At 38.6% G+C, this 20,639-nt stretch overlaps 1 protein-coding gene across 3 annotated transcripts in view; it reads right to left on the bottom strand.

Moving 5' to 3' along the window:
* Positions 1-15,844, bottom strand: part of HAUS6 (HAUS augmin like complex subunit 6) — a 43,443-nt gene extending 27,599 nt beyond the window's left edge. Inside the window, exons 1-7 of one of the 3 annotated variants that reach the window (XM_022573787.3) lie at positions 15,448-15,844; positions 10,879-10,974; positions 9,485-9,563; positions 8,842-8,974; positions 6,146-6,293; positions 4,480-4,545; positions 4,127-4,175 (exon numbers count right to left, since the gene is read on the bottom strand). In XM_022573787.3, the coding sequence (XP_022429495.2) occupies positions 4,127-4,175; positions 4,480-4,545; positions 6,146-6,293; positions 8,842-8,974; positions 9,485-9,563; positions 10,879-10,974; positions 15,448-15,575 (699 nt within the window). In that variant the 5' untranslated portion in view covers positions 15,576-15,844. Of the gene's footprint in view, positions 1-4,126; positions 4,176-4,479; positions 4,546-6,145; positions 6,294-8,841; positions 8,975-9,484; positions 9,564-10,878; positions 10,975-15,370 lie in introns of all 3 variants that reach the window. The other 2 variants (XM_022573789.2, XM_022573788.3) reach the window with 2 other exon arrangements.
* Positions 15,845-20,639: the final 4,795 nt, after the last annotated feature.

The raw sequence follows: 20,639 nt of genomic DNA, 5'->3' as shown, positions 1-20,639 counted from the left end.
GAATCTAGCCCACTATGATTTGCAAAACATATCTAAGAAACCTTATACTACGGAGATGCAATTAGCATTTCCTGTATTCTGAGATGCCATCAGGGAAAATAAAAGATTTTCAGGAGAAAATAAAAACACTACACATCAATTTTAAGAGTCATTCAAGTTTCAAAAAGTTAAAATGTTGAAAACCATACATTAACCTATGTTTATTAAATCACATATAAGAATGTTCACAGCACTCCTATTTGTAATACTCAAAAACTACAATCAACCCGAAGAACTACCTTGAATAAAAAGTATACTTTCCTTTAATCATAAAATAGAACATTATACAGCAATGAGAATGAACACATACAACAGCATGGATAAAACAGCATGAGTGAAAGAAGTCGAACACAAAAGAAAATATTCTATACACTCCCCACTTACACAAAGTTCAAGAACGGGCAAAATTAATCTTTAGCATAGGAAGTGAGGATAGAGCTTCCCGGGTGGTGCAGTGGTTAAGAATCTGCCTGCCAATGCAGGGGACACGGGTTCGATCCCTGGTCCAGGAAGATCCCACATGCCGCGGAGCAACTAAGCCCGTGCGCCACAACTACTGAGCCTGCACTCTGGAGGCCGTGAGCCACAACTACTGAGCCCACATGCCACAACTACTGAAGCCTGTGTGCCTAGAGCCCATGCTCTGCAACTAGAGAAGCCATCGCAATGAGAAGCCCACGCCCACGCATCACAACAAAGAGTAGCCCCCACTCGCCACAACTAGAGAAAGCCTGCATGCAGCAATGAGGACCCAATACAGCCAAAAATAAATAAAATAAAATAAATTAATTTAAAAAAAACAAACAAAAAAAGAAGTGAGGATAGTGTTTACTCTTGGAAGGAAATGGTCATGAAAGAAAGGGGGCTCAAGGCTCCTGGGGTGACGGTAACATTCTGTTTCTTTAACTGGCTGGTTACACGGATGTGTCCACTTTGTGAATTTTGTCAAGCTTCACACTTACGATTTTTGCACGTTTTTATATGTATGTTATGCCTCAAAAGAATTTACGTAAGTGGGAAAGAGGAGGGGAAATACAGTAATTATATTTGTGTTAGTGTCTGTGTCTTCTAACAGTACAAAGTAAAGTTGTTTCCCCAAAGGAAGGCTCATTGGCTGGCCATCTAAAGATCTCATAGGATGGCATTTCCTTGGTGAACATACAAAGATCCAAGATCTGGTTCTCGATTTTTCAAATCTAGAAAGTTTACCTTCTCAATGGCTCAAAGTTGACTGGACTCAGGGAAAACTGAACATTACCCAAACTCAAGAGACTGCTATGAAAACTCTTAACGGGTTTCATACCAACCTAACCTATTAAGCCTACAATCAAAGATACTACATTCAGCGATAGGAATATTCATATTCACCAAACTGGAAGCTCCATAAAGGAAGTGACTCTGCCTGTTTTCTTCAGTGCTCTAGTTCATAATATCTAGAAGAATGCCTAGCAAATGGCAGGTGATCAATAAATATTCACTGAATTAATGAATAATTACTACCTGAGGAGGGCACTCACCTTTTCCAGTGACAAAGTGCCTAAAAAGCCAAATTAATACCCCAAGGCAGCTTGGTGACCATGGAATCAAAAGAGCTTGAGAGACATTTCATCCAAACACAAAGATATAAGAAAACACTCCTACCCACATTTGTTAAAGCCAACCTCTGAAAGCCTCAGATCATTTATATCTGCCAGATTCCTCTCTACTGTCATGTCAGCCTCAACATGACTTCTCATCGTTCTTCCATACTTACCATCTGCCTTCACGTAATGTATTTTATTAGATAAATATTACTGATTAAGTTAGAATCAAGCTAAATTTTCCCTGCTGGCATGAAAGATTTTAAATTAACCAAATTTAAACTGGTTAATTTAAAACTGCTTTTGTATATATTTAGTCTGATAGATTATAAGCTAATTTTTCCATTATGTTCAAGTGTTCTAAAGGCACCCTGTTAATACTTTTATACATATGTCACTTATAATGAGTAAAAAAAAGAAAAACAAACAAAAACACTGCTACAAAGAGAGATACATGAGTTCAATTAAGTAAACACTGCATAACACAAAAGAAAGATTAAATTCCTCCCTTCAAAAGTTGTCTTGGGGCTTCCCTGGTGGCGCAGTGGTTGAGAGTCTGCCTGTGGATGCAGGGGACACGGGTTCGTTCCCCAGTCCGGGAAGATCCCACATGCCACGGAGCGGCTGGGCCTGTGAGCCATGGCCGCTGAGCCTGCGCGTCCAGAGCCTGTGCTCCGCGGCGGGAGAGGCCACAACAGTGAGAGGCCCGCGTACCGCAAAAAAAAAAAGTCTCTCAGAAAGAGAAATTAAGGAAACAATCCCATTCACCACTGCAACAAAAAGAATAAAATACCTAGGAATAAACCTACCTAAGAAGGTAGAAGACCTGTACTCAGAGAACTATAAGACACTGATGAAAGAAATCAAAGATGACACAAACAGATGAAGAGATATACCATGTTCTTGGATTGGAAGAATCAACATTGTGAAAATGACTATACTACCCAAAGTAATTGACAGATTCAATGCAATCCCTATCAAATTACTAATAGCACTTCTCACAGAATTAGAACAAAAGTTTACAATTTGTATGGAAACACAAAAGACTCCGAATAGCCAAAGCAAACTTGAAAAAGAAAAATGGACCTGGAGGAATCAGGCTCCGTGACTTCAGACTATACTACAAAGCTACAGTAATCAAGACAATATGGTAGTGGCACAAAAAGAGAAATATCGATCAATGGAACAGGATAGAAAGCCCACAGATGAACCCACTCACCTATGGTCAGATAATCTATGCCAAAGGAAGCAAGGATATACAATGGAGAAAAGACAGTCTCTTCAATAAACGGTGCTGGGAAAACTGGACATGTAAAAGAATGAAATTAGAACACTGCCTAACACCATACACAAAAATAAACTCAAAATGGATTAAAGACCTAAATGTAAGACCAGACACTATAAAACTCTTAAATAGGAAGAACACTCTGACATAAACCACAGCAAGATCTTTTTTGACCCACCTCCTAGAGTAATGGAAATAAAAACAAAAATAAACAAATGGGACCTAATGAAATTTGAAAGCTCTTGCACAGCAAAGGAAACTACAAACAAGACAAAAAGACAACCCTCAGAATCGGAGAAAATATTTGCAAACGAATTAATGGACAAAGGAATAATCTCCAAAATATATATACAGCTCATGCAGCTCAATATTAAAAAAACAAACAACCCAATCCAAAAATGGGCAGAAGACCTAAATAGACATCTCTCCAAAGAAGACATACAGATGGCCAAGAGGCACATGAAAAGCTGCTCAACACCACTAATTATTAGAGAAATGTAAATCAAAACTACAATGAAGTATCACTTCACACCAGTCAGAATGGGCATCATCAGAAAATCTATAAACAATAAGTGCTGGAGAGGGTGTGGAGAAAAGGGAACCCTCTTGCACTGTTGGTGGGAATGTAAAATGATACAGCCACTATGGAGAACAGTATGGAGGTTCCTTAAAAAACTAAAAACAGAATTACCATATGACCCAGCAATCCCACTACTGGGCATATACTCAGAGAAAACCATAATTCAAAAAGACACATGCACCCCAATGTTCACTGCAGCACTATTTACAATAGCCAGGTCATGGAAGCAACCTAAACGCCCATCAACAGATGAATGGATAAAGAAGATGTGGTACATATATACAGTGAATTATTACTCAGCCATAAAAAGGAACGAAACTGGGTCATTTGTAGAGACATGAAAGGACCTAGAGACTGTCTTATACAGAGTGAAGTAAGCCAGAAAGAGAAAAACAAATATACATTAACACATATATGTGGAATCTAGAAAAATGGTACAGATGAACCAGTATGCAAGGCAGAAGAAATAAAGACACAGATTAGAGAACAAACATATGGACACCAAGGGGGGAATGGGGGGTGGGGTGCGATGAATTGGGAGATTGGGATTGACATATATACACTATATGTATAAAATACATAACTAATAAGAACCTGTTGTATAAAAAATAAATAAAATAAAATTCAAAAAAAAGGTCTCACCTTTTGAATTTTCTCTTGTATATTACTTTGGTCATCATAGGGTTCCATTCTAGTTAAAAATTAAATAATCTCATTAGTCAATAAAAAAACCATATGGTAATTTACCATCCAAAGAGCTAATTAATCTGCAAACTCACCTGCTAACAACCACCTATTAAAAGCAAAAATAAAATTCAAGCTCAAAGCTATCATAATTTATTAGAAGAACTGGACTAGGAATCAGAATTATGTTCTCATCCTATTATCAACTAGCTATTGATATGTTATTTTAACTAATCTCAGTTTCCTTACCGGTAACATGCAGGAAGCTAAACTAGTATCTCAAGGAACTTTCAACTCTAAAAGTCACTTACTTTTTTATCTCGTTTTGCTGTCCTATACATTCTGATCTCAAATTCTGTATTTGTTTAACTGATAATCTGGAAGAAAACATACAAAATGACAACTGTAAATCTATTACAACTAACTAGTGTAGCCCGCTTTGATATTTTCCCTCATTTCATATCTTTGCTCAAGGCCTCTGAGGACTACTCTTCCAATTATACCCAGCAGCCAGTCATAAAGGGACTCCAGACTCCCTTTAAGAGTTACAGGAGTGGTCTAACATATAGGCGGCTATTGAAATGGACCAGGACTTCTTGGCTCATATACTCTCTGACTTCAAGTAAAAATGTTGGAAGTCAGTTAAGACTACTCTGCTCTTTTATCCTTATCTCACATACCATGGGGATAATTTTAAATGTTACCTAAAACAGGCAACATTGTAGTTTTAAGGAGATGTCAAAGGATTCTGTAGCTTTGGGAATAGATAACAGCATTTAAAAAGTTATCTTACTACAGTTGTTTATAATTGTAAAAAATTGGACACAATTTATATCTAGAGAGTAAGAACCTTGCTTGTCTTGTTTAATGCTGTAGGACTAGTATATAACCAATATCCAGCACACAGAAGTAACTCAAGAAAGAAAAGTGCTGAAGAGATGAATGTAAATGTAAGACAGTATAAAATGGATAAAGAAACTATGGAATACCTCTTCAACTAAGACACTAAGTAGAAATTAAAAGTAATACATTATGGCAATATGGAAAAATTTATAGAATGAAATATTAAGAGAAAAAATGATACAAAATAGAATGAGCACTATAATTACAGCTTAAAAATTTATTTCCATGTTTAAAAGAAAAAGCACCTAAAGAAATTGAGTTTTTGAACTAAAATGATATCTTCCTTTTCTCTAAATTTTCATTTACAGTATGCCTAAAGTTATAAAACATTTTATTCATAAGTTATCAGGCTTTAAAATGGAAAGATAGGGGCTTCCCTGGCGGCACAGTGGTTGAGAGTCTGCCTACCAATGCAGGGGACTCGGGTTCGCGCCCTGGTCTGGGAAGATCCCACATGCCGCGGAGCAGCTGGGCCCGTGAGCCATGGCTGCTGAGCCTGCGCGTCCAGAGCCTGTGCTCTGCAACGGGAGAGGCCACAACAGTGAGAGGTCCGCGTACCGAGAAAAAAAAAAAAAAGGAAAGATAACAGCCAGGGGGTTTTGAGGTAGACATGAATTATTGCCATTGAAAGAATACTGATGAGGGACTTCCCTGGTGGCGCAGTGGTTAAGAATCTGCCTGCCAGTGGAGGGGACACGGGTTCGAGCCCTGGTCCGGGATGATCCCACATGCCACAGAGCAACTAAGCCCATGTGCCACAACTACTGAGCCCACATGCCACAACTACTGAAGCCCGCGCGCCTAGAACCCGTGCTCCACAACAAGAGAAGCCACCGCAATGAGAAGCCCGTGCACCACAATGAAGAGTAGCCCCCACTCACCGCAACTAGAGAAAGCCCGCGCACAGCAACGAAGACCCAACGAACGCAGTCAAAAATAAATTAAATAAATAAATAAATATTGATAGAATTAAAAATAAAGTACATACACCAATGGGTTAAAAAAAAGGATACTGATGACATTTGTTCATAAAGAAAGGAATTTACATTTTCTAACTATCAAAGTATTACTTACTGTGCATTTTCCTGGTATTTTCGGGTAACATAATCTTCTCTTTGCAAAATTTGTAAAAATCTGTTACGTGCTACATGGCATCTGGCGATGCACTTGTGCAAATCTTGTGGCTTTACGTTAAATGTCTCTGTAAAATGTACAGAAGAATCTACACAGAACACAAATAAAATATACAAAACTTAGACGTACAAGCTAATAGATATAAAAGTGTGAGATTACTGAGAGATTAACAACCTCACTTAACTAACAACTCCTTAAGAGCTGGCATGCCACATATACAAAAAGATACAACTAATTTCAGCAAAAGCAAGGATGACCTATTTTTAAATGAGGCAATAAAAAAGGATATCTGAAGTTGAGTTATTTTACATAATTAAAAATTCTCAGAGTCCATGTGCCCCAAGTAATTCTTATTATCACAGCGTGATACATCCATGAACAAATACATCATCACACATAAGCAACTTCTCAACTGATCTTTTAACAACAAAGGAAGAAAATCAATTAAAAGAGGTGAGGTGAGATCACATCACCTTCATTGCTGCCATCAGCGTACTTTTCTTCCTAGTAAGATCAACAGGACAAGACAACCAAATAAAACCAATCTCTATTTCTCAAGTAATTCTTGGCTATGTTACTAATGACCAAAGCAGACCCTGACAACAATCCATCTAAACATTTGAGAGTCCAGGTTTTCACCTGTAATAAAATGTAATAAATCCTACTTTAAGATGGCTCAATACAATAAAGATGGATATTCTGGAAAATAGTGACCCCACACCATACTTAACATTGTAAATCCAGGTCCTAGATTACCCGCAAAGAAATAACCAAAACTCCTAAATATTTAACAGGGGATGAGTCCGCTGGATGTAGAAGTCACCTAGAGATTGAATATGTTGAATGAAACTGCTTTAAATGAGAAATATGACAATCCATGCTTAAAAGCCTTATGTACAATAAACTCTTGCCAAATCCAAATACACATAATTCATATAAAATAGTTTGGGTTACATGTAACTGGAATAAATCTAACAGAAAAGCTGGTAAAATGCTTATGTTACATTAAATTTAAAATATGTAGGGCTTCCCTGGTGGCGCAGTGGTTGAGAGTCCACCTGCCGATGTGGGGGACACGGGTTCGTGCCCCGGTCCGGGAAGATCCCACATGCCGCGGAGTGGCTGGGCCCATGAGCCATGGCTGCTGAGCCTGCGCGTCCGGAGACTGTGCTCCACAACGGGAGAGGCCACAACAGTGAGAGGCCCGCGTACCGCAAAAAATAAATAAATAAATAAAATTTAAAAAATAAAATAAAAATAAATAAATAAAATATGTAAATGCTTATAAAGCAAGACCACATGTACATGTTTTAAAAAATCATGCACAGAAGATAAACTGGAAAAAAGGTATGTGTTTGAGTGCATATATACATATATATATATACACATACACATACAATATATACTTGAACATACACAAAATGATATATGTATAAAGTTTGTCACTGTAGCATTATTTTTATAGCAAAAGATTAGGAAAAAAGCCAACTATCTGTCAGCAGAACTGATTTCAGAACAAATGTGTGATTAAATACACTATGACACATCCATTCAAATATGCAGTTCTTAAGAGAGAGACAGAGTAAGGAAGATCTATGAACTGACATGGGATGATCTCCAATAGACACTGTTGCATAAACAACACAAGATTCAAACCCAGATGTATGTCACCATTTAGCGTTTAAAAAACAGAATATATACACATTTGCTAGTATTATTCATTACAATGGTTGCTTCTGGGAAGGGAAACTAGGTAGTTAGAGATGGAAGACAGACTTTTCACTTCCTGATTTTTGAATCATGAGAATCTATCATTTATTCAAAATAATTAAAACATATAATATGTGCATTAAAAAAAAACAAACAACAACAAAAACACCTAAAAGAAAACAAACCAAAATGTAAGCAATGGTTGTCTCTAGAAATTGGAAGATGGGCTATTATTGCATCAACTTTTCCAGCTTTTACCTCCCATGTTTTATGAGCATAACTCAATTAAACTGAGCAGCATACTTAGTAAGCTACAAATAGCATTCTTTTAAGTCTTAGGTGAAAAATCCAATATTTTGTTTCTATAATTTAGCAAATAGATCAAATCCCTTTAAAACAGCAATTGTGAACCAAAATATTCCAACACATTGCCAGTAGCCAAAATAAATCTCTAACAAATTCAACACAACATTTAATACAATGAATTATAAGCAAACTATAACCTGCAGGTCTAACCTGGCCCACTCGCTGTTTTTCTGAGGTCAGAAAGCTAGAACTGCTTTCTACATTTTAAGGGGTTATATTACAAAAACTAAAAATTAAACAAACCTCACAAACAGGTATATGTGACAGACACTCTTATGTGGTTCACAAAGTATAAAATATTTACTGTCAGGCCTTACACAGAAAATGTTTCCCAACCCCTGTATTAGAACATAAGAAAATAATCTGTATTGCTACCTATGTTCATTACAAGAGGATTTCAAACTACAGTTCCAATAAAATATTAACCATTTGCCTTTTGAGGTAAAGTAATATTTTTATCTTTATTTTATTAAAATCTCTTAATGATTTACAAATTATAAAAAAATAATAAAAACTTAAGAATCAAAACAAAAAAAACTCCTACTGTAAGCTTAACTTACTTTTAGAATGGGTTTTTATATAATTTATTGCAACAAATCTTGCAAAGTGATACATCAGATGAATAAACTTAGGACCACCAGGAGAAAGAAATAGTGAACCAACAACTTGAGGGAAGCTACTTCCACATTCAGCCTATGGAAAAAAGAAACAAGATGATTTGAAGACCTTAACAACAACAACCTTTATATTTACATCACACTGTTTTGAAGCATAACAGGGTTTACCAGAATTATTCCATTTGAACCACAAGTTGAATTTTTGAATCCTTCTAAACTCTTGGTGGACTCAGTCACAAAAAGCAATTAAAATTTAAAGCCACAATTATTGATACTATTTGGGGGCATAAGCTAAAATAATCTATGGTAAAAAAAATTTTTCTTTAAACAAAAACTGTGATATAAATTCCCAGGAACTCAAAAATCTATTTCTAATGCACTTAGCCAACAATGCTGGCTTCCCAAAAATATAGAATCCCAACCAAAAACCACCAGAAAGTATTATCCTGATTAGTATTTCTTGCTTATACTGTTAGCATAAAAGCACTAAAAAGATTTCACCTCTAAAAAAATTAATGTACCTCAATAAAGCCTGAAAAGAAATTACCTCTTAAACGTTTGCATCTTTCAGAAAGAAAATACTTACAGAAATCTTTTTTAACCATTCACAGCAATGTTTTCGGAATTCAGTATCACTTTTTTGGTCAAATGGAGGCCAACAAAGTCTTTAAAATAAAAATTAGAATTATGAATAAAAAAGCAAACTCAGCAAAATTTTAAAACATCAAAATTATCTCCTATACTAGAAATATTAATGCTAAATCAAGGCTAACATTCATAAATTTCAACTAAAGAGAAACACCAACCTGTAAGAAATTAGGTTTTTTTCTTTATGAATATCTATAGGGTTGAATTCAGTTTAGTGCAAATTGTCAATGAATATATAAGTTAAATATAGGGATGAATCACTATTAAAATTACTGAAAATCAGCTAAAGAAGACAACACTCTCAATGAATTCACTGGACTAATGCATAAAGATGGTATAAATAAATTAGGATAATAATTAATGCCTGGGGAAAAAGAGAAAAACACATGGTTACACATGAAAAGCACAGAAAGAATGGCATAAGAGATCATGACCCCTAGAGATAACCTATATTACAGTCAGGGGTGCTACTGTTTTGTGGACAAACAAGATATGAAATTATTAAAAATTCAGTTTTAGTCAAAAATAATGAACTTTAAAATTTGCCTATTGCTTTCTCCTTATAATGTTTTGTCTAAATGTTTATTCTGAGGCAATTATTTGATTAGGGCCCCATTTTTTTTTGTATTTCTATAGCATAACTTACATGCTATATTCATAGAAAAAAATTAAGTATGCAAAGAAAAAAAGACTAAAAAGCTGGAATGTCAACAGTGATATTCTCTAGTTGGGTTTAGGAATAATTTTTACTTCCTTCTTTAACTTTTTCTGTATTTGCTGAACTGGTTAAAGTAAGCTGTATTTTGTTTATAATCTAGAAAAAAAATCAAAAAATCTATTTTTATTTGAGCAGAGGAAGCCCTAGACCTTAATGATAGGGATTTCGAAAATATGTTTCAAATACACTTGTTCTCCTGGTCACTCATAACTTTAACTGAAGGCAAAATATTAAAAATAAATTATCACAAATAAAAACAATGCCCTAAACAATGGACTTACTATATAAGAGGATGAGGGCACAATATAAATATTAAAACAAATTTGAACACTTTTTCTTATAGATGAAACCCAAATCACATGCAAAATAACTTAGAACCAAGGCTAGTGAATATTCACATTTTTATATTTTTATTTTAATTTAAAATAATTTTACAAAAAAAAATCACTCAGATTTATAAACATTAAGTACTAAATTTGTAAGGCTCAAGCCTAATTTTTATAACATCCATTCAAAATAATAGTTGAAGTCCAAAGTTGAAATTCTGGCTTATATAAAGTCTTAATCCCTTTTTAAATCCCCTACAAAAAGAAAATGAAATAACTTTTACTCACTTGAAAACTTCTTTAGTGAGAGACTGGTCAAGCGTTTGAAACAAAAAATAAGAAACTATCTGAAAGGCATCACGGTTCAACTTGTCAAACATGTTCCTAATGGTTTAAAAAGAAACAGAAGTAGGAAAAAAAAAAAGAAAAAGGTTAATAAAACTAAGCATCATCAAAAGCTATTTAAGAGTGTGACCTATTAATATTTTTCATTCTGTTCAAGAGGTCAAGGCAAATTAATTTTTCTAATTCATGTATATATTTATAAACAATTAAACACAAGTTTTTGTTTTCATTCTGAAAATATAGATCGATTAGAAGAAAACTAGTAGAACTTGGCTTTACTGCAATGAAAACATTCTACAAAAAGAAAAGGAAAGCCTAATTAGGTAGAGAGAAAACCATGGTCTAACATATGGTGAAAATGATGATACCCACCAACATTTTCTGACAATAAAAACAGCTAAATATTTATTGAGTTTATTATTTATCAGATATTATTTTAATTAAGCCTTTTACAAGCAGCAACTCATCTAATCTTCACTGCAATCATATGAAGTTAATAGCTGTGCTTGCAGCTTTAACATGAAGTATTTTATCTAATCCCAACATTAGAAAGCAGTTTGATTATCTTCGTAATACAGATGACATGACAAATAGAACTGAGTACTCCCGTGAACACATAAAGCTATTTTCCTGAAATAAGCTTTGAGTTGGAAAAAAGAGTTAACATTAAAATTCCCATGCTTATCCTTTTGTCAAACAACTCTTTTATCCTTGGAATGTTTCTATTCCTCAACAAATACAAATGAAGTTCCTACCTCCTTAACATCTCTCAAACCTGCTATTTTTTCATATAGTATCCTGTTCTCTTCAACACTTCTAATTTTTAAAAAGATATTTGTTAAAGGTTTGCTCACCCACTGGACTGAAATTTTATAAGGGAAAAGTTTACGTTTGCTCTGTTCACCACTGTATACCCAGGTCCAATACTGTGTTCAATTAATATCTGTTGAATAAACAAATGAATGGGGGGCTGAGAGTGCCTTCTGCTTTGCTTCGGGCAACTGAAGGCCTAGTAGAGCCTGGGCTGATTCCATGGAGGGGGCTGCTTATGACCTTAAGGGTCGGTGTGCTAGAGAGAACTGCAAGTACCTTCACCCTCCTCCACATTTAAAAATGCAGCTGGAAATTAATGGATGGAACAATCCAATTCAACAAAAGACTGCTGCAGCCATGTTCACCCAGCAGATGCAGTTTATGCTCCAAAATGCTCAAATGTCATCACTTACTTCTTTTCCTGTGACTCCATCCCTGGAAGCTAATCCTGCCATGGCTTTCAATCCCTACTTACCTCATCCTGGGATGGGCCTGGTCCCTGCCAAACTTTTACCAAATGTACCTGTGCTGACTTCTGGAAACCCACCTCTCCCAATGCCAGGAGCTGCTGGTCCAAAACTGATGCATTCAGATAAACTGGAGGTATTTGTGCAGAAATATATAAATCTCTACAGGGCAGATATTAACCTTATGCATAAACATTCTTAGAACCCAATGTTTTGAATGCTTTAAATAAGTACATCTGAATTTTAAGCTTATGGAATATAACCTCAGAAAAATGTTAGACAATTTACTACTGCAATTTTACCCTGTTATGAAGTGCACAGTTGTACAGTAGGTCTAACAATGTCTTAGTGTACCCAGCCACAGACTCTGCATCTCCTTTGCTATGGCACAGAAAGTCTGGTGGGAATGCTCCTTTTAGCCAGCCTCCAGCTTTGCAGAGTGGGATTACTGTGTTCGTTGATGAGTCTCTACTTTCTAGAATAATCAAAAAGTCAGCTCTATTGGCAGCCCCTTAAATGCCTTGTCATGTATTGAACTGGAATCTGTACATGTCCTTTAGTCATGGTCCACAAGTCTGCTTGTAAAAAGCACATTGCAGGACTTCCCTGGTGGCACAGTGGTTAAGAATCCGCCTGCCAATGCAGGGGACACGGGTTCGAGCCCTCGTCCAGGAAGATCCCATATGCCGCGGAGCAACTAAGCCCGTGCATCACAACTACTGAGCCTGTGCTCTAGAGCCCACGAGCCACAACTACTGAGCCCGTGCGCCACAACTACTGAAGCCCGCGTGCCTAGAGCCCAGGCTCTGCAACGAGAGGTCGCTGCAGTGAGATACCCGCACACCGCAACGAAGAGTAGCCCCACTCGCCGCAACTAGAGAAAGCCTGCGTGCAGCAACAAAGACCCAATGCAGCCAAAATAAATAAATAAACAAACAAACACATTGCTGTGTGATAAAGACACATCTTGGACCCTAACAAAATAACCCCCTCTTGCAAACTTAGCTAATTACACTTCAGGCTGTGTGTCAAGTGGAGGATTAAAAACTGGTTTTCAGCAATACTTGCATTTCAATGTAAGGAAAGCAGACAAAGTTTTCCTTTGGGAAAACTGGATTTTTTTCTTCCTTGGAATAGAAATTTTGTTTAGGCTTATATCTCATAGTAAATATGGCTCGACATTATCCTTAAGCTTTCAAAATTTTTCCTAAATAGATGACAAAAGAATGTATATGTTGCTCTTACACATTCACTGGCAAAATAAATAAAAGCGAATCAACTTCCAAGCAAAAAAAAAAAAAACACCTACAAATGAATGAATCACCTTTCCTTTCCATTCCCACTGACTCCTTAGTTTAGGTCTACCTAACTGCAAAGCCCTGATTCCCCCTCTAATCCATTCTCTGTAATGCAACCAGAATTATTTTTCCAAAATGCAAATCTTTTGGGCAAATGTCTAGGAATGGAATTGCTGGATCATATGTTAAATGTACATTTAACTTTATAAGAAAAGTGGCTACACAATTACATGCTCACAGAAACTAGAAACACATAGAACTGCACATCAAAAAGAATGAATTCTAACATATGTAAACATAAGTGAATCAAAAAAATGTTTTAATTTTGAAGTAAATTTGATGCCACATTCTTGCTTAAAGCATTTTAAAGGGGACATCTGTTTTAGTATATCCCTCCCACTAACCAACTGAGACAACTCTAAAGACATGGGGGGGTGCAGTGAATCTATAACAATGTTTAAAAAAAAAAACTATCATCACTGAACCAGAACTTGACAGATTTTATTTAATTTTCAAAGGCAGAAAGAAGACTGCAATTGAATAAGCCAGAGCAGAGAAAACTAAGATTGCCAAAACAACAGAGAGGATGCAGTGGCAATGGGAACCATCCTCAGTGGATGCCTGGGAGAAGCTTTAAGTTTTTCTGCCATATGGTGGGGCATCAAATCATGTGAGATAGGTGGCACATTTATTAATACATAATCATAACCTGAAAAATGCTACCCACTGGTTGTCAATTTTTAGACTAGACTTCTAGACAAAACCTTTCTACATATAAATAGTAGTAACTTCCAAACAGTTACCAAACAAAACTTAATTACAGCTCTAAACCTTGAAGTAAAACAGTTCTAATACAGCTGAAAAAAGTCAAGAGGGAGAAGGCAGAGGGTAGGTAAGTGTAGGTGCGCTAATTATCGTATAAATAGCAGCCTTCACCGTGAAATTACATCGTGGGGAATCCAGAGATACTTTTGAGATTGATACATCAAGAAACAGAGGTCTAAGCACAGTATTTAAATACTGCCACAAGAAAAACGGAAATAACGTAATTACAAAAGTCAAGAAGATTGAGAACAGGAGATAGCCTATGTATCCCAAATTTTCCTTGGCCTATAGTGGGCAAGATAATAGAGACTGTCTAAAGTTTTTAAGTTAAGACATAGAAATATAAACAAAGCATTAAGTTTTTTGTTTTTTTGCGGTACGCGGGCCTCTCACTGTTGGGGCCTCTCCCGTTGCGGAGCACAGGCTCCGGACGCGCAGGCTCAGCGGCCATGGCTCACGGGCCCAGCCGCTCCGCAGCATATGGGATCTTCCCGGACCGGGACACGAACCCACGTCCCCTACATCGGCAGGCGGACTCTCAACCACTGCGCCACCAGGGAAGCCCAAGCATTAAGTTTTATGATGAGATCTGTAACATCTGTAGCAAAGCAGGAAGGAGCTTTTTTTTCACTTTTCATCTTAATACCACTCTCTACTAGTTTTTTGCTAACTGTGGCAGGCTTCAGCCTGCTATTTCAGTTAGTGAAAATTATAAACTAAAGATCAACTACCTTGAAAGTCTCCCTCGAGTCCTAAAGGCGTTTGCACCTAACGGAAGGCGTTCCCAAGTCCCTCCGTTACCAAACCGCCACCTCTCCCTCGACTTCACAGACCACCCAGCTTCACTACCAAAGCAGGAATAAGCCGCCCCTTCAGTTTCGCCCCAACTGCAGACTCTACTCCCCTACAAGGCGCTCCCGGCAAGGTCCCGTAACAGACAGTCTCCTGCCACCAGGCTGGCTGCCACTGGAAGCAGGAACTCTGCAGCCAGTGCCGGGCCCCAGTAACCGACTACTTAATTCATCAACCTACGAGGTCCGCAACAAGGCGGGTCACGCCAGCACGGCCAGGCTCAGACTCGCCCGCCCCGTCGGCCCCGGCCTCCTTACACTCCGAGGTGCGTGTGCGACACGATCTTTCCACCGGCTACGGTCGCCGAGCCCGGCTCGAAGCCGAGCGCCTGCAGATACATCCAGAGATGCTCCTTCTCGAAAGAAGGGACCCAGGCCGAACTCATCTTCGCAGTAGGCAGGGCCCAGCAAAGGAAGAAAGCGCAGGCTCCAAAGACTGCGAGGGCCCCTCAGGCTTTTTCCCTACGGGCAGCCTGAGATGGCGGCGGCCCCTCCATTGCCACCGCCTGATCCTCTCTCGTCCGTAACCATTTCGCCTCAAATGCCTCAAATGGCCTGAGGCTCTAAAGTTTCAGGGAAACAGAGCCTCTACCGGTTGTACGGCACAGCGGCCTAAGCGAAGTCACCACAAAACAAGCGTCCCGCGCCTCCAGAAGAACGGTTTGCGCCGGCGCTGCCCGGCTTCCGGAGGAGGAGGGGCTTCTTTAGAGGCGGGAGACACTCCCGCCATGCAACGCACCCTTGCCTCGGTCTTTTCCGGTTAAGACCAGCCGAGAGCATACAAGACCCACAAGGCAATGCGGGGCTGGCGAAGTTCCTTGTGATTGAAGGGTTTTGCTGACGTCTTGCGGCTTCGCGTTTTCTGATCGTTTTTTTCTTATCTTTGTAGTCCCTTTTCTCGTATATGCCTATTACGTCAGATAACAACCATAAGCTGTTCACTGTAGTAGAAAAGCATTGGATTTCCTCAGCTGTTCTCACTACCTGTGTAACCCTGAGCAAGTCGCGTAACTTCTGAGCCTGGGATCTATTATTAGTAAAATCTTGTTTGCCTTCAAGTGATGAATGTTCCTTTCATCTCCTTGCTCTAAGAAATCTGGCTCTCCCCTACGCATATACCTTTCCCCTGCAGCCCTGTCAATTGATGACTGCTTTCTCCTCCACATGCCATATACAGCAGAACCTGGAAATGGGGTGGATAGCCTACTTATTTCTCATTAACACTTTACGCAATTATTGCCACACTAAAACCACCAGCTCATTTGATAAGTATGCTATCACCCACAAGTCTTCCTTGTGGAGGTCAAGTGTAAGATCTCCAGGTTGCTGGACCTCATTCTGAGATTTAGCCCTTAATTCTTTGTCTCTCCCAACATTACTCCTGGAATAATTTTTGATGATTTCAATATCCATGTAGGTAATCTTTCCAATGCCCTGGCCTCTCAGTTCCTCGAACTCTTCTCAGCACCCTGGCCGCTTTCTGTCTTTGCCAGATTTATCTGGCAGAATCCAAATGGCTATTATATCAATTCTCTGCCTACTCCGTACCTGCAGCTTAGCAGCTAAATGCAATTATGATGCCTGGCATTACCCAAAATTCATGACAACTGAAGTAGACTCTTAGACCTGCCCTCTCCACCCTACTATTTCCCCCAAATCTCACTCTCCATACAATTACATGTATATTCTTCCCTCCTTTAAACTTCCAATACCCACTTCTTCCTCCTCACTCTCAATGATGTCCTTTGTTCTTAATTGATAGATGCTTCCAAAAAAGAACCTCCACCAACAGTTTACCAACCTGCCTATATCTTTGCCCATATAGCCTTCCTTGTCTTTCGTTAATCGGGGTGAATCAGGGTGTGCCTACCTAAGACCAGTCCTCTCACACATTCGATGGACTGTATTCCCTTTCTCACACACAAGGAGTTTGCTCCAGCATTTGTCCTCTACTCCCTCCTGCAGCATCATCAGTTCTTCCCATCAGTATATAAACATGATGTAACATCTTCCATCATTAAAAAAAAAATCCTTTGACCCCAATGCCTTTCTAGCTATCAGTCCATTTCTCTTCATAGCAAAACTTCTCCGAAAAGTTATCTATATCCACCTTACTGCTAGTGGTAACTTTCCAAAGCCACTTGAATCAATTAGCATTCTTTGGTTGCAAGCAGCAAAACTGACTCTGAAGGAGTTTTATCAGATGGTCCTGAATAGCATCAATAAAGAACGGAAAGGCCAGATAATAAGACTCAGGAAACAGCAGGCCCATGTGCCACTCCACTCAAGATTTATACCCCAGGCACTCCAATTTACTTTTTAAAAATAGCTTAATGTATCATTATAAGTGAACATCATCATAACTATCACCCAGAACAAGAAATAAAAGTTCTCCATCCATTCCAGAAACCTCTTTTCCCGAAAGATAACCACCATCCTCACTTTTATAATAATAACTTCCGGGACTTCCCTGGTGGCACAGTGGTTAAGAATCTGCCTGTCAATGAAGGGGACACGGGTTTGATCCCTGGTCCAGGAAGATCCCACATGCCGCAGAGCAACGAAGCCCGTGCACCACAACTACTGAGCCTGAGCTCTAGAGCCCGCAAGCCACAACTACTGAGCCCACGTGCCACAACTACTGAAGCCTGCACGTCACAACTACTGAAGCCCATGCGCCTAGAGCTCATGCTCTGCAACAAATGAAGTCACCGCAATGAGAAGCCCGCACGCTGCAATGAAGAGTAGCCCTTACTCACTGCAGCTAGAGAAAGCCCATGCACAGCAATGAAGACCCAACACAGCCAAAAATAAATAAATAAATAAATTTATATTTAAAAGATAATAATAACAACTTCCTTGCATTGTCTTGTAGTTTGACCACCCAAGTATACTTCCCTAGACACTATAGTTTAGTCTTGCTTTTTTTTTTTTTTTTTGGTCTTGCCTCTTTCTTTTTTTTTTTCAGTCTTTCCTGGGTTTGTTTGTTTGTTTTAAGTTTTTATTGGAGTATAGTTGATTTACAATGTTGTGTTAGTTTCAGGTGTACAGCAAAGTGATTCCGTTATACACATACATGTAGCCACTTTTCTTTAAACTCTTTTCTCATTTAGGCCATTACAGAGTATTGAATAGGGTTCCCTGTGCTGTACAACAGGTTCTTATTAGTTATCTATTTTATATATAGTAGTGCCTATATGTCAATCCCAATCCCCCAATTTAGCCCTCCCCACGCCCCCGGTAACCATAAGTTTTCTACATCCGTGATTCTACTTCTGTTTTGTAAATAAGTGCATTTGTACCCTTCTTTTTAGATTCCACATATAAGCAATATCATATGATATTTGTCTTTCTGTGTCTGACTTACTTCACTCAGTATGACAATCTCTAGGTCCATCCATGTTGCTGCAAAAGGCATTATTTTGTTCTTTTTTATGGCGGAGTAATATTCCATTGTATATATGTACCATATCTTATTTTTTTTTTAATTTTATTTATTTATTTATTTTTGGTTACGTTGGGTCCTAATTGCTGCACGTGGTCTATTCTTTAGTTGTGATGAGCGGGGGCTACTCTCTGTTGCAGTGTGCGGGCTTCTCACTGCAGTGGCTTCTCCCATTGTGGAGCACAGGCTGAAGGTGCGTGGGCCTCAGCAGTTGGGGCACGCGGGCTCTAGAGCACAGGCTCAGTAGACGTGGCACATAGGCCCAGCCGCTCCGCGGCATGTGGGATCCTCCCAGACCAGGGTTCGAACCCGTGTCCCCTGCATTGGCAGGCGGACTCCCAACCACTGCGCCACCAGGGAAGCCCCAAGTACCATATTTTCTTTATCCATTCCTCTGTTGATGGACATTTAGGTTGCTTCCATGTCCTGGCTACTGTAAATAGTGTTGCAATAAACATTGGAGTGCATGTATCTTTTTGTTTGTTTTTAATAATATAACTTAATTACACATTTTTCTCATTCCCTCTCCCCTTTTTCTTACAATTAGTCTGTTGAAGAACCAGGGCTATTTGACCTGAATAATATCCCCTAGTCTGGGTTTCACTGATTGCGTCCTCATGGTACAGTTCAACATGTTCCACTGTCCCTGTCCTCTGTACTTTGTTCAAATTGGCACCTGGATCCAGAGGATTGATTGGACTCATGTATGATCACTTTGGCAAGATTAGATGATGGTTGGTATATGCTTTTTCATCAGGAAGTATGTAATATCTCTGTTTATGCCATTGACAAGCAATAATGCTAAGTGCTTAGATCCATTATTCACAGGTGATTGCAAAATGTTGAAATTCTCATTTGTCATTTGTTATGGGTTGAATGTTTGTGTCCCCCCCCCGCCAAATTCATATGTTGAAACCCTATTGCTCAATGTGATGGTATTAGAAGGTTGGGTCTTTGGGAGGTAATTAGGATTAGATGCAGTCATAAGGGTGAAGCCCTCATGCATAGAACTATAAGAGTCACAAGAGGGTTTGCTTCCTTTCTCTGCTCTTTTCACCATGTGATGATACAAAGAGAAGTCAACTCTCTGCAACCCGGAAGGGGGCCCTCACCAAAACCTGACTCTGCCGGCACCCCGATCTCAGACTTCCAGCCTCCAGAACTGTGAGAAATAAATGTTTGTTGTTTAAACCACTCAGTCTAAGGTAATTGGTTACAGCAGTCCTAACTGACTAAGATATCATGTCTTTTTCATTTGTCAGAAGGAATACTTTTATGAGAGAGGTTTTCCCTCATTTACTATTTGTTTACCTAGTGATGAAGACATAAAGAAGGATAAATTCTTTTTTAATTTTTTTTGCCACACGATGTGTGGCTTGCAGGATCCTAGTCTTAGTTCCTGGAACCTGCACCCCCTGCAGTGGAAGTACAGAGTCCTAACCACTGGACCGCCAGGGAATTCCCAAGAAGGATAAATTCTTGATTCTTTCATTTTATTTTTTTTTAAACTGTACCTCCAGCCCTAATCTTTTCTTTTTTATATATATTTGTTTATTTATTTATTTATTTATTTGGTTGCATCAGGTCTTAGTTGCAGCAGGTGGACTCCTTAGTTGCAGCTCGAGGGCCCCTTAGTTGTGGCATGCGAACCCTTAGTTGCAGCATGCAAAATCTTAGTTGTGGCATGCATGTGGGATCTAGTTCCCGGACCAAGGAATGAACACGGGCCCCCTGCATTGGGAGTGCGGAGTCTTAACCACTGCACCACCAGGGAAGTCCCGATTCTTTCATTTTATTTACCAGTTTTCAAGATAATAATTGGTTTGCTATCATCCCCTGAAAGTGACCAATTAGGTTGTTTATATAGATAGATAGAGATATATTTAGATTTTGATGGGGTTCATATTTGATGGGGTTCAATCTATTGCAATTATTATCCTTATTGAAGTTCAGATTGTCCCATCTTTAGTTAATTGGAACCTCTTCCAATTAATGGAACCAATTA

Source organism: Delphinapterus leucas, chromosome 6 (genome assembly GCF_059928025.1).
Source record: "Delphinapterus leucas isolate spDelLeu-1000000601 "Yukka" chromosome 6, BTC_Dleu_Yukka2, whole genome shotgun sequence".
Lineage (NCBI taxonomy): Eukaryota > Metazoa > Chordata > Mammalia > Artiodactyla > Monodontidae > Delphinapterus > Delphinapterus leucas.
This window is presented reverse-complemented; position numbering and strand designations above follow the sequence as displayed.